Raw genomic sequence first — 14620 nt, 5'->3', positions numbered from 1 at the left:
TTAACCAAAGCCAATTCATAGCACTATAGAAATAATGCAATCTTCAAAGGAAATTAAAGATTTTCAAATCATAAGCATTCATTTGGATACCCAATTCTAGCGTAATCAAAAAAAATATATGCAATTGAACTAAGATCATAATCAGGTTTAGACTAACCATACACAAAAACTTATAATCAACATATTCCCAATGGTATGAACCAAAAACCATCAAATATCCTTGCATTTCACCATTAAAATTATTAAACTTTATCTAAAATTGATGAAAGAAACCATGCAAATAGAAGAAAGCAATTAGTAAAACACTATACTTTAATGATTTATTCATTTGGTACAACAATTCATGTTCAACCATTCCTACTCTACTCTAGAACTTTTGACTCATTAACTTTACAAATGGAAAGAAGGCCTCCTTTTATAGATATTATATTTTGGATCAACCATCAAAATTAGATTTTTGAATGGCTCAGATATGCCTTCTTGAAAACTAAATTTGAACCTTTTCTAACTACTCCCACTACTGGACAAAAAGCTACACATTTCCTAGCACAAAAAGACAAAACAACAACTTTTTGATAAATAACTTTCGAAAATAATAATACTTAGACATTATAATATTAATTTATATTTTACCAAAATATTATTATCTTACAATAAATCAATTCCCCTTTTACAATAAATTATTTTCCCATCTCATATCCAACTATCATCTCTCTATTTTGTATGTTTCCTATAGTATTTCTATAATCAGTCATCCTTTTCCAAAATTCTGGAAATGATATTTCTTGGCTTTCTCCATTGTGATAGCGATCTTTCATCTCCATACTTAGTCTTTGACTCTATAACACGTTCTTTATTGGCAAATTTTATAGATTGCTCTATCAAAACCATTTCTGTGAGCATGTTACTTTCAATCTTCTTTAGAAAGATATCATCTTCAAAATTTTGATCTCTTGTTTCCCCGTTTCCTCTTAATCAATCATGCGATGATTGGAAATGATATCTGGAAGTCTTTCAAATCATCAGCTTCTCCGGATGATCCTGCAACCTTGGCCTTTCTGCAAACAACCTCTTCACATTGACTACATACTCTGGATCCTTCGTCCTCTAGCTCCTTTCCAGTGGCATTAATCTGTAAGGACAATCAGATATTATTACCATTAATTACCTTAAGGATTTCTAGGGTTAATATTACAAACATCCTTTTTACTCATTCACACACCCTTCTTGAACACCTCTCATGAGACTCCATTACTAGGGTATTTCACTCACTGAGGAATTTATCCTCACATACAATCGTCTTATCTTGAAACCGTGGATGGTATATCCCTCTTAGGAATTTCGGCATACATGCATGGATGGGGAAAGGACAAACCTTAAACATCTAAGGATTCAAAGAAACTTTGGCTTCATCACAAATCCATTGCAAGACTAGCCCTTTGTTATGTAGATGCAGCATTTCATGTTGTTGATTATCATTTTGACCCTTGATCCCAGAAATTAGGCCTTCGAAAAGATGTTTGGGAATCTTTGGCACTAGATTGCTGCTTGGAACTCTCAGTTTCAAGATTCAAACTTTAGGATTAGACTGTCAAACTCACACTGTGAAAGCTTGAAAGCTTGATGGAAAATTGCTTTGCATATCTTGGAGTGTGTTAGCCCCTATTTTAAACTTGGAAAATTTTGAAATTTTGGCATTTGAAATCTTCCGTGTGATAATTGTTGGTTTAAAAGGTTTCCTATCATCAAAAAATGCTTCCAAGAATGGAATCATGCTGATCGAGAATTGCCAAAATTAAAAGCTTTTATTTCAGTAAAAATCAAGGTGATGAGTATCCATCTCGTTCAAGGCAATGTTCCACTCCAAGTACTTGCAAATTCAATTCCAAACGTGGACAAAGCAAGAGAAGTTAACTCCAATCGACCTATTGCTGAGTTGAATAAAGAATAAAATAAGCCAATTTAATCAGCTAACAAGCATACATGAAACTGCCTATGTGGAAGATTTCGACAATAGAAGGATACACTGACAAGTTAGAGTGAAGGATGAAGGGGCCGATATGTATTTGCTGTAAGTTGGCAGGTTGATTCTATTTGCACCATCATCGGCAATTCACCCAAGTTTGCAAAGTTATTGAAACACCGATACATTCTCACTGCGAAAGAGTTAGTTATAATAGTCTATTCATATGCTAGTTGGATAAGTTGATTTAAGTTGTTCAAAATGTTAAGAGGGAGAATAATGAATTAATAAAAATCAGTGTTTTGCCCAAGACTCTCAAGTTACTGATTGAATTTCAAAACAACTTATGAATATTGATGAAGACGTGATTTTGGCTAAGTTGGCAAGTTTGTTTACTTTCAAAAGAGGTCTATATACTTTCATGCTGCATATTTTCAAAGTTTCACTTATCCATTGGCGAATTGTTGAGAGCTCCCCAAAGTCACGGAAAGTTAAGTTCAATAATACCATCGGCAAGTTATTCAAATCTTCTAAGTTACTTCTCGTTGCAAGCGGCAAAGCTAATTCCCCCAACTTTGTGCAACGGTAGATGAAGCTTTGAAACAGGTTATGAAAATCCATCAAATTCTAATGGTCAAGAAGGCTCGAGGTTGACATTCATATGATGTGGAGTCGTTTGGCAAAAGTATCATAGAAATGAAAACTCATGGAATGGAGTGGCTATAATATGCACATAATGAATTCGTTGGGAAGATTTAGGAACTTAAAAGCAGATGTAACTTGTAAGTTTAAAGTCGTATTCTGCAACATAAGTCACCATCCTCCTTATGTGTACCAATGTAGAATCTTTGAAATGCAGCATTGATGTCCACCAAAACATAGTAGACAGAGATTCTTGTCAGATATTATAGTTGGAAATGTTCTGTGTAGATATGAAAATAAAGAGGAAAAGTGTAGACAATGGTCAATTTCAAGGAGGCAAAATACACGAAGATTGCAAACTACCTCGATAAGATGAATAATCTCATCTCCTCCAAAGTCACAGGTTTTAAGATCTCATTTTGTAAAAGTGTCACTTGATGTAACTAAAGTTAGAATTTGGATCTAATGTAGGGGCTCTCTTGTTGTGACCATGGGGACACCTTGAAGTGGGGGCACACTTATTGAAATGAATGGATGGTGCCATTCTAGGCTCAAGGGTTTTAACAAACTACTAATCTTAGTAGTTATTCAAAATCACAAGATCACTAATAAAAAATCCATTTATTAATAATACAATAAAAGCATTACAATAGGGGTCCTAATCATTACAAAAAATTTACAGTTCATCATACACACCCTTTTACATAGGCATTGGCATTCAGCCCTACATAAATGTAGAAATCAACCTAAAAAAAATTCTCCAACCTTTGCTCCTTGAATTCTTCTAACCTTGCTCCCAAAAACGTATCTCCAAGATAAATGGAACCCATTTATATAGAAAACCATGGAGAAGTTAGACTAGTCGAGTTAGTATTGGGTAATGCATAACTTGTTTCAAATCCTAGTGTAATATGTTGTGTTTTGAATGAGGTTTGTTACACATTTTGGTTTAAGTTTTATTCATGTGGCCAACTTGCAGATGTTGTAAATAAGTTTTGCGCCTACTTGAGGATATAATCAAAGTAGGAATGCATATATATTGTTGAGTGGATTCATTCTAATGTGTGTGTGTCTATGTGTTGTCAGAAGTGGAAAAAGCTATTCAAGTTGCATATCTGCTAGGTGGTAGCTATGAATCAAGTTTCCATGTAGAAAATAAATCTAGGCCTTTAGGAAGGTTCCAAAAATTCTAGGGGGACTTGGATGTGTCTACAACATAGAGTCTCACTTTTGATGGAATTTCAATAAATATGGGTCAAAGGGGAACTATGAAGTCTTGAGGGGTATAAGGATTTATCCCATTGACATGCAAAATTTTTCCTGTTATCAAGTGTGTGGAAGAATAAGGGTCATCAAGAGATCATGGAGATATGAGCGGTATTGGGATGTATCCAACAACTTAATGGAATTATGCAAGGTCACCCACTAGTCAAAATTTTGAAGAATAACGAGACAAGGGGAACTACAAGAATTTGACAAGGTTAGAGATATGACTAGAAGTAAAGGAAATCTCCATAGGAGTAGGAATACTTATTAACTAGTAGAAAGACTTAGTAAGGTTTAGTTTACCTATATTAAATAACAAAACACCCCCCCTTCTCCTCACCCCCAACTAACTCATGTTTTAGCACTACATTATATGTTGTCATTGATGTCAAATCCTTTGGTTTGAAATAGGTCCAGACATGGTATGATAAGAAGGAGTGTTTGGTTTAGGTATTTTGTGTGCTTGGAGGTCTCTCGGTTTCATCAGATGCATTTGGTATCTCAGAAGATGTTTCTCAGTATTATTCTTGGGTCCAGATTGGTCTGGAGTTCAAGGTCTTGGACCAAATATTGAGGTTGTGTAACATGTGGATGCATTTTGGGTATGGCTTTGGTATTGTATGTAGTGTCTTGATATGTTCGATGAGGAACGATGTGATATGGTCCACTTCTCATTCCTTACCACCATCGGAATGTCCATTATAGACCTATTCTAGATCTTTGTCTCAACCGGAATTAAGAATTATGATTTTTGGAGACAATATATATAGGAGTTTGATTTGATGAATTGATATACGTCTTTTTGTGTTGAAGACATGCAAGATTGAAAGGATCCAATAGTTGAGTGAGTATAGTGTTGTGGATTGTTACCGGAAGCAGTTCTGGCAGTACACACTGTGTTTTTGTGATGGATTCTCTTTATCTTTCTTTATTCTTTGGCACTGAGCCTTTCAAGGTAGCGAGCCCACTTGTAGTGAGAAAATCAACAGTGAGCCTTTTAGGGTAGTGAGACCACCAACAGTGAGCACCTTGGCAGTGAGACACCCCTTTATAAAAATTACTTTAATCGATGTTTATAAATTGAGAATCAACATTCTCCATGGTTTTTCCCTTCTTGGGTTTTCCACGTATAATTTGGTGTTTCTCGTGTCTGTTCTAATTATTGCATGCGTTTTCAAGTTTTGTTCATTATTCTAGATTTGTGCATTAAGGATAAAAAGAAAAAAATAATATCAACTGATTCACCCCCCCTCTCAATCGCCAGGATATTCAACAATTGGTATCAGAGTCATGGTTCCTTGATATAAATATTAACCACTTAAGGTAGATCCTGATCTGATGGCACATAATTTATCCATTCTTATCTTTGATGGATTTAATTATAGCTTTTGGAAAGTAAAGATGAGAAGATATTTGGTTTTGCTAGGTTACAATACTTGGAAGGCTGTGGAGACTAAGTATGTTCTATCGACAAATGGTCTTAGCACTCTAGATGAGATTCAAGCTTATGAAGAGAATGAAAAGGCGAGGTATGCTATTTTTAAGTGCACTATCAAAAACTGAATTAAATAAGGTTATCTCTTTGAATACTACTCATGAGGTTTGGCAGAAATTGAAAGATATCTATGAAGGGAATGAGAGAGTCAAGTTGACAAAGAGGTTAATAGCCAAGAGAAGATACAAAAACCCAAGGATGGAAGAAGGAGAAGATGTTGTGAGACATTTTGAGAAGGTTGACACTGCAGTGAATGAGATCAAAGAACTCGAAGGCACCTTGAGTGATGAAGATGTGATTAAAAAGATCCCAATGACATTACTTGTAACTATAGTGATAAGATATTAGTGATTGAAGAAATTCACCAGAAAGTAATTGTTTGTTACCCTGACTGCATTCGAAGTAAGGAAGTTTGGAAAGGACAAAGACAAGTCAGAGACCACATTCAAGACATCTGAAGACAATCTAGATGATGATGAGATCTAGGATGAGGTGGAAGAAAACATTTTGAGAAATCTGAAGAAAGGCACTGGCAAATACAAAGGTATGTTACCCTTCAAATGTTTTAGATGTGGTAAGATTCGTCATATTGCAACTAGATGTCTAGAAAAAGGAAATAGACAAAAGTTTAAGGAACACAAGGGAAAGTTAAATAAGAAGGCATATTATGTTAAGGATGATGTTGGTGTTGGCAACAAGGCAAAAAAATGAGGTGGGGGGGGGGGGGTGGAGGTGAATCGGCTGTTTCAAAAAAATTACTTAACTTAAACACAATTTTAGATCTGATAATTAATAGTGAAAGCATAAATCAATACCACATCAATAACACATATAAAACCAAGAATTTTGATGTGGAAAAACCGATCAAGGGAAAAACCACGGTGGGAATCTACCCACAATATGATGATACCCTATTAGAAGTATATGAAATATTACAATAGGGAATGCACATGCATTCAGGCACACTGCCTAGAGCTCACTGCTAAAAACAAACAAAAACAAGGGCTACAACCATGGGGAAGGCTCAATGTCTTACAAAAACATCTGGATTACATCCGGAAGATCATGAATTGATAGAATAGCATCTCCTCATGCCTGGTTATAGTTCTGGTTAAGCACATAACACATAATCTACTTTTTCACACTTCTTCTCTGCTATCAAATAATTAATACATTGTTCACACACACAGATCACTCTCTCACATGAGTATTACATTTATTTATACATATCATCAACCTATATTTCAAGGTCGACCCAACACACATGACAAATTACAAAGATATAACCATACACGCTACAATATTATATGCGGACCAAAACAATGTTGGCTAAGACATAGTATGGACCTAAATAAACACCTTGAACATGAAACATCTCCAATAATTATGCCTCATTACATTCGCAACATGCTACAATCATCATGTCGACCAAGACCATGAAGAACACCACCAGATCAAGGAAAATAATCAATAGCAAGCACAATGATCAATGCAAACCACCAACTCAAATAGGACATGATATAGAAACATCCACAAGCATCATGAATTACCACAACAACATCGGCACCAACACCACTTACTGGAATCTTCATCATCATTATACCAAACTTCAAGAACACTAATTGCAATGGCTGTTAAACTGAAAGATTCACTTGCAAACCTCCAAATCATGAACCATTTGAATTGAGGACACACCAGAACATCCCAAACACTTTTCCAAATCCACAAACCAAGATATTGCAATGCAAAGAAATACGGAGCAAAATACAAAACATTGATCAACGCTAAACAATTGAAAAACCAACCGCAAATCTCATAACTTGATCAAATCTCCATGCGAACCACTAAAACTTTAGTTGAATCAACTAGAGATACTTATCTTAAAACCCTTTAATCCGCAACAACTCATCTGCAACACACTATCGGCCAAACTAACTCACTTAATATGACTGCAACACTAGAACACAGAGAGGAATATGTTGACATCAATGACAACAACACATTCCAACAAACTTCTCAACAATATCCAACAATCTCCCCCTTTGACATTGATGGAAACATATGAGTGTGAAAAACAATCAATGCAAAGAAAGAAAATACTCAACTCCCCAAGAGATCATGCACACAACTCAACACAAGTTTTTCACATAACTCTCTCTCCCCCTTTGAAATCAATGTTAAAGTCACATATTGCACAAATCTCTCTCCCTTTAGCCAAAATCTATCTCCCCACAAGTGAACATCAAAACTAACAAATCTAAACATTTGACTACTCCCCCTAAGTAGCAGCCACCACACATCAATTTGGATCACAAGACATCTCTGTGAAATTCATCGAACTGATGCAAATCCATGCATCTTAGTTCTTATCAAGTGGGGAAATTACCCCTAGCTTTTCTCTGAGATGCTCAAAAGTATCCTTAGGAAAAGGCTTCGTGAAGATATCTACAAATTGTTCCTTTGTAGATACATGCTCCAATCTAACTTCCTTCTCATTCACCTTTTCTCTCAAGAAATGAAACTTTATTGATATATGCTTAGTTTTTGAGTGCAACACTGAATTCTTAGAAATGTTGATAGCACTTGAATTATCATAGTATATAGTAGTAGGATCATCATAAAAAAATATAATATCCTTCAACATCAGCTTCATCCACATCACCTTCAAGTACAATTGCTAGCAGTAACAATGTATTCTGCCTCTACAGTAGATAAAGAAATGACATTCTTTTTCTTACTCATCCATGAAACCAATCTCTTTCCCAAGAATAATACACCACCACTAGTACTCTTCTGGTCGTCAACATCACCTGGCCAATTAGCACCAGTAAAATCACTCATGGTAAAGTCATCTTCTTTAAGGTACCACAATCCAAAATCAACTATCCCTTTCAAATATCTGAAAATTCTCTTAACTGCAGTGTCATGAGATTCCTAAGGACCATCTTGGAATCTAGCAACAAGAAACACAACATTCAAAATATCCAGTCTAGTCTGAGTCAAATAAAGATATCCACCAATCATAGATCTGTATTTGGTCTGATTTTCTTTTGGAGAATCATCATCCTTAGTCAACTTACATCCAATCACGATAGGAGTACCAACTTGCTTTGAGTCATCTAAACCAAAATTCTTCAAAAATTCCGTCACATACTTGGATTGTGATATAAAAATGCCTTTATCTAGCTGAGTAATTTGCAATCCCAAAATGAATTTCATCTCACCAATTATAGACATTTCAAACTTATTATGCATATCATCAACAAACTTCTTGTACAAACTATCATCTCCACCATAATATCATCAACAAAAAATTCAACAATCAAAATGTTATCATGGTCAAAATTGAAATACAAATTATTATTATAAGTACCTTTATTGAATCCAAGTTTCAACAAATACTTATCCAATCTGGCATACCAAGCTCTTGGGGCTTTCTTGAGTCCATATAGTAATTTCTTAAATCTGCAAATGATATCTTCATGATCTGTCAACTGGAATCCGTCTAGTTTCTCAATATAATCTTCCTCTTCCAACTCACTATTAAGAAAGACTGACTTGACATCCATCTGATAAACTTTGAAATCTTTGTAAGCAACATAAGTAAGAAATAACCTAACAGTTTCAATTCTTTCCACTGGAGAAAAAGTCTCCTCAAAGTCAACTCCTTGCATTTGAGAATATCCCTTGCAAACAAGTCTTGCTTTGTTCCTAACCACTTCACCTTCCTCATTTAATTTGTTTTGAAAGATCCATTTAGTTCCAATCACATTCTTATCCTTAGGTCTGGGAACAAGAGTCCATGCATTATTCTTCTCAATCTAGTTTAATTCTTCTTCCATTGCTTTAACACATTTTTCATCTTTACATGCTTCATTAACATCCTTAGGTTCAATTTTAGAAATAAAACAATACTCTTCAACAATTCTTCTTCTAGTCTGTACACCTTCATTCTTATCACCTATGATTTGATTCTCTAAATGATTCAAGATTACATACCTAGAAGTCTTAGGATTTTCTTGATTTTCAGACTCTTGAGCTCTTTCTTCTACACTAGCACTTGTACTTTCTCCTTCATTCTCAAGCATTTCCGGAACAATATGAATTTGATTTTGGGTCTGCACTTACTTTCCTTTATCTAAATTGACATCCTGATCATTTGAATCATATCTGCAAGATTTGATCTATCTCACATTGATTTCATCAACTTTCACATTAGCACTCTCAACTATCTTTCTCAATCTCTTGTTATGACACCGGTAGGCCTTTCTCTTAGTATAATAACCAACAAATATTCCTTCATCACATCTAGCATCAAACTTTCCTAAATCTTCATCTCTTTTGATATAGCATTTACTTCCAAATTTTATGAAAATCTAACTACAGGAACATGACCAAACCATAACTCATAAGGAGTATTACTGGTATCACCTTTGATATGAACCCGAGTAAGAGTGTATACAACAATACTCACAACTTCTCTCCAATAGATATGCAGAAAATTTCCTTCAATCATCATGGTTCTGGTAGCTTCCTAAATTGTCATTTTCTTTATCTCCACAATGCCATTCTGCTGAGGGGTCCGCGAAGGAGATAACTGTCTCTTCACTCCATGGTCTTTACAAAATGTATTGAACTCACCGAAAGTGAAATCACCACCTAGATGTCAAATCTCAGACACTTCAGCTTCAGTCCCATCTCAGTCTCAACCATAGCTTTGAAAATCTTGAACTTCTCCAATGCTTTAGATTTCTCCCTTAAGAAAATAACCCACATCATCCTTGAATAGTCATCAATCAACAACATGAAATACCTATCTCCCTACAAGCTTCTCACTCTAGAAGGACCATACAAATCGGTATGCACAAGATCCAATAATCTATTAGAACAATGTTGTTTTGCTTTTGAAAGTAACTCTTGTCTGCTTTATTATTTGACATTCCTTGCATACCAAATTAGTAGGCTTTACCAACTTAGGAAAATATCTTACTGCTTGAGTAGAACTTATCTTAACCATGCAATCAAAATTCACATGACACATTTTTTTATGCCATAACCAACTTTCATCAATCTAAGTAATCAAACAACTTTCACCAACATTCAAGTGAAAGATATTACCTTTAGTCTTTGTCCCTGATGCAATCTCAATTTTGGAACTACTTAAGATCTTACATTTGTCATTTTTGAATTGCAAGTCATATCCCTTCTCAACCATCTGTCCAACACTCAAAAGATTATGCTTTAGACCTTCTACATACAAGACATCATTAATAATATGCTTACCATCAAGATAAATGGAGCCTCTACCACAGATTATACCAGCTTTGTCATCACCAAATCTTACTACACCACCATCATACTTTTCCATACTCACAAACTTACTCTTATCACCTATCATATGATGAGAGAAACCACTGTCAATAACCCATTCATCTTTCTCTTCAACTTTAGCAGCCAAAGCTTTCTCCTCATTAATAAAACTAGTAGAATCAGTAGGCACTGTATCATCTTCCTTGATAGCAATAAACACCCATTCATCTCTCAAATTTCTCTTAACAGATTCATCATCTGTTACACCTTCATCAGCAACATAATAACATTTCTTTTGATATTTAGGCTTTTATTGCTTCCTGGGAACTCTTTTCGGACACCTTGAAGCAAAATGACCTATCTTATTGCAAGAAAAATATTTAAGAGGCAATTTCCCTTCATACTTACTAGAGAAATCTCCTGGCAATAAGGCCTTTAATCTCCTTAAGCTCTCTTTCTTCTTCTTCTTCTTCAAGGTCTCTCATCTCCTTCTCATATCTTGACACCCTTGTAGAACTTTCTCCTGGATCATATTTCTGCTTCCTAGAAATAGTAGCTTTGAATGCATATTCTGACTTAGGAAGAGATTCACCAAATTCTCTCAACTCAAAGGCAACAAGCTTGCTAATCAGTATGTCTCTAGTCACATTTGCCACCATTCAAATCTCCTCAATAGCAACAACTTTGTGTTTGTAAGCAGGAGGCAAGGATCTCAACACTTTAGCTACAATATCTGATTCTTCTAACACTCCACCGGTACATCTGATATTCAACACAAGCTCATTCAATTTCTGCATAAAGGAGGTAATATTCTCATCTTCGCCCATTCTCAGCATCTCATACTTTCCCTTTAGGCTCTACAACTTATCAACTTTCACATGGTTGTCACCTTCATACAAAGTCTCTATCTTCTTCCAAATCTCATGAGTAGTCTTTAAATCCATAACATTAGTCATCTTAGAATCAGTCAGGGCACTCAACAATGCTTCCTTAGCTCTAATATTATATTTAGCTTCCTTTATCTCATCTGGAGTTGTAGCACCATTCACAGGAACATTATACACATTCTTAGTAATCTTCTAGTAATCTTCACTGATGCATCTCAAGTGACACACCATTTGGTTTTTCCAAAGAGAGTAATCCGTTCCATCAAATCTTGAACTATCCTTCTTGTAAGCATAGGTTTCCATCCCAGATCACCTCAAGCGATCAAACTTCTTTCAGAGGATCTAGCTTTGATACCAATTGTTGGCAACAAGGCAAATGACTGAGAGGGGGGTGAATCAATTGTTTCAAAAACTTTACTTAACTTAAACACAATTTTAGATCTGATAATTAAGAGTGAAAGCATAAATCGATACCACATCAATAACACACATAACACCAAGATTTTTGACGAGGAAAACCCAGTCAAGGGAAAAACCATGGTGGCAACCTACCCACAATATGATGATACCCTATTAGAAGTATATAAAATATTACAATGGGGAATGCACATGCGCTGCTAAAAAACAAACAACAACAAGGGCTACAACCCTGGGGAAGACTCACCATCTTACAAAAACAATCGGATTACATCCAAAAGATCATGAACTAATAGAATAGTGTCTCCTCATGCCTGGTTACAGTTCCAATTAAGAACATAACACATAATCTAATATTTCACACTTCTTCACACTTCTTCTTTGCTATCGAATGATTAATACATTATTCGCACACACAGATCACTCTCTCACATGAGTATTACATTTATTTATACATATCATCAACCTATATTTCAAGGTCGACTCGACACACATCACAAATTACAAAGATATAACCATACACGCTACAATATTAAATGTGACAAAAAAATTGTTAGCTAAGACATAGTATGGACCTAAATCAATACCTCGAACATGAAACACCTCCAAGAATTATGCATCGAACATCCGCAACACGCTACAAACATCATGTCGACCTAGAACATGAAAAACACCACTGGATCAAGAAAAATAATCAATAATGAGCACAATGATCAATGCAGACCACCAACACAAATGGGAAATGATCTAGAAACATCCACAAGCATCATGAATTACCACAACAACATCTGCACCAACACCACTTACTAGAATCTTCATCATCATTATACCAAACTTCAAGAACATTAACTGCAATGACTATCAAATTGAAAGATTTACTAGCGGACCTCCAAATCATGAACCATCTGAATTGAGGACACACTAGAACATCCCAAACACTCTACCAAATTTTGAAACCAAGATATTGCAATGCGAAGCAATGCGGAGCAAAATCCAGAACACTGATCAACACTGAACAATTGAAAAACCAGCCACAATACCAGATCTTATAACTCGGTCAAATCTCCATGCGAACCTCTGAAAATTTAGCTGAATCAACTAGAGATACTTATCTCAAAACCCTTTAATCTGAAACAACTCATCTGCAACACACTAGCTAAACCAACTCACTTAATCTGATTGCAAGGAATACATAGAGAAATATGTTGACATCAATGACAACAACACATTCCAACAAACTTGTCAACAATATCCAACAACTGGTATTTAAGATGATGAATCAGACTATGATGAAGGTGATTTCTTGTTTTTGGTAGATACAAAACTTCCTAAGTTTGATATCTCTAAGACTGTTTCTAATGCATATCATGCTAGAAGAGACAAGAATGAATGGTTGATGACAATGGATGTTCAAATTATATGACCAGTGATAAAAGTAAATTCATAAAACTTGAAAAATATGATGGAGGTTTAATTAGATTTGGAGATGATCAGATGGCATAAATTGTTGGTATTGGTTCAATTACTTTTGATGGAAAACATAACACTAACAATGTTTATTATGTGAAGGGTTTGCATCATAATCTTTTGAGTGTTGGACAGATGTGCAAAAAAGGATACAATGTTGTTTTTCAGGACAATGGATGTGAGATTTAGGAGTCTGAAACAGTGATTGCAACTGGAAGAAGGAAAAATGAAAATATGCACCAGTTGGAAGGAGCTACAAAACACTACTTGATATCACAACTTGATGAAAATTGGCTATAGCACTAGAGGATGTGTCATATCAATTTTGATAACTTGATACAAATTAGCTCAAGAAGGTGCGGTAAGAGATTTGCCCAGATTGACTAAGCCAGAAAACAACATATGCAGGGAATGTCAAATAGGAAAGCATAATAGAAGCACTTTCAGAGGAAAGGAGTATTCGTCCACTGGATTACTAGATTTGGTTCACATAGATCTCTGTGGTCCAACCTGGACAAGAATCCTGCAAGGTGAAAGGAAAATCAACTATTTAATGTCTGATAGAGGAGGAGAATTCATCTCGGATGAGTTCAATGAATTCTATGAGAAGCATGACATCAAAAGATAGTTCTTAGCTCCCCAAACACCTCAACAGGATGGTGTAGTTGAAATAATGAATTGGACTATACAAGAAGCAGCCATAACTATGATAAAAGGAGCAGAGTTACCAAAAGTTTAATGGAAAGAAGCAATTCATATAGAGACATATACACTCAACAAAATTTTGTATCGAAGAAAGTATGGTAAGACATCTTATGAACTATGCTATGGTAGAACTCCAACAGTAAAATACTCCAAAGTTTTTGGAAGCAAGTGCTATATTGGAGAGATGAGGATAATCTTGGAAATTTTGACATTGAAGAAGATGAAGGCATATTCTTGGGTTATTCAACAAAGAGCAAAGCATATTTATTTTTCAACAAAAGATTGAATAATATTGTTGAAAGTGCAAGTGTAAAAGTTGATGAAAATACTTCAAAAGATTCAGAGATAGTAGTAGGTTATGAATTAGATGAGTTCAGAGAAAAGGAAAAGATGGGAGAAAGTAGGAGTGAAGAAAAGAATGATAAAGATGCTCCGGCATTTGCATCCAAGTCTCCAAGGTATGCTAGA

The 14620-nt window shown here is 35.2% G+C and overlaps 1 protein-coding gene across 1 annotated transcript in view; it reads right to left on the bottom strand.

Moving 5' to 3' along the window:
- Nucleotides 1-979: 979 nt before the first annotated feature.
- LOC131065150 (phosphate transporter PHO1 homolog 3) overlaps nucleotides 980-14620 on the bottom strand; it is an 85147-nt gene continuing 71506 nt past the window's right edge. The window contains exon 5 of the mRNA XM_059212969.1: nucleotides 980-1132. Within this exon, the coding sequence (XP_059068952.1) occupies nucleotides 980-1132 (153 nt within the window). The remainder of the gene's footprint in view (nucleotides 1133-14620) is intronic.

This window comes from Cryptomeria japonica, chromosome 10 (genome assembly GCF_030272615.1).
Source record: "Cryptomeria japonica chromosome 10, Sugi_1.0, whole genome shotgun sequence".
In the NCBI taxonomy this organism is placed as follows: domain Eukaryota; kingdom Viridiplantae; phylum Streptophyta; class Pinopsida; order Cupressales; family Cupressaceae; genus Cryptomeria; species Cryptomeria japonica.
The sequence above is the reverse complement of the archived record's forward strand: the minus strand, read 5'-3'. Positions and strand labels throughout refer to the sequence as shown.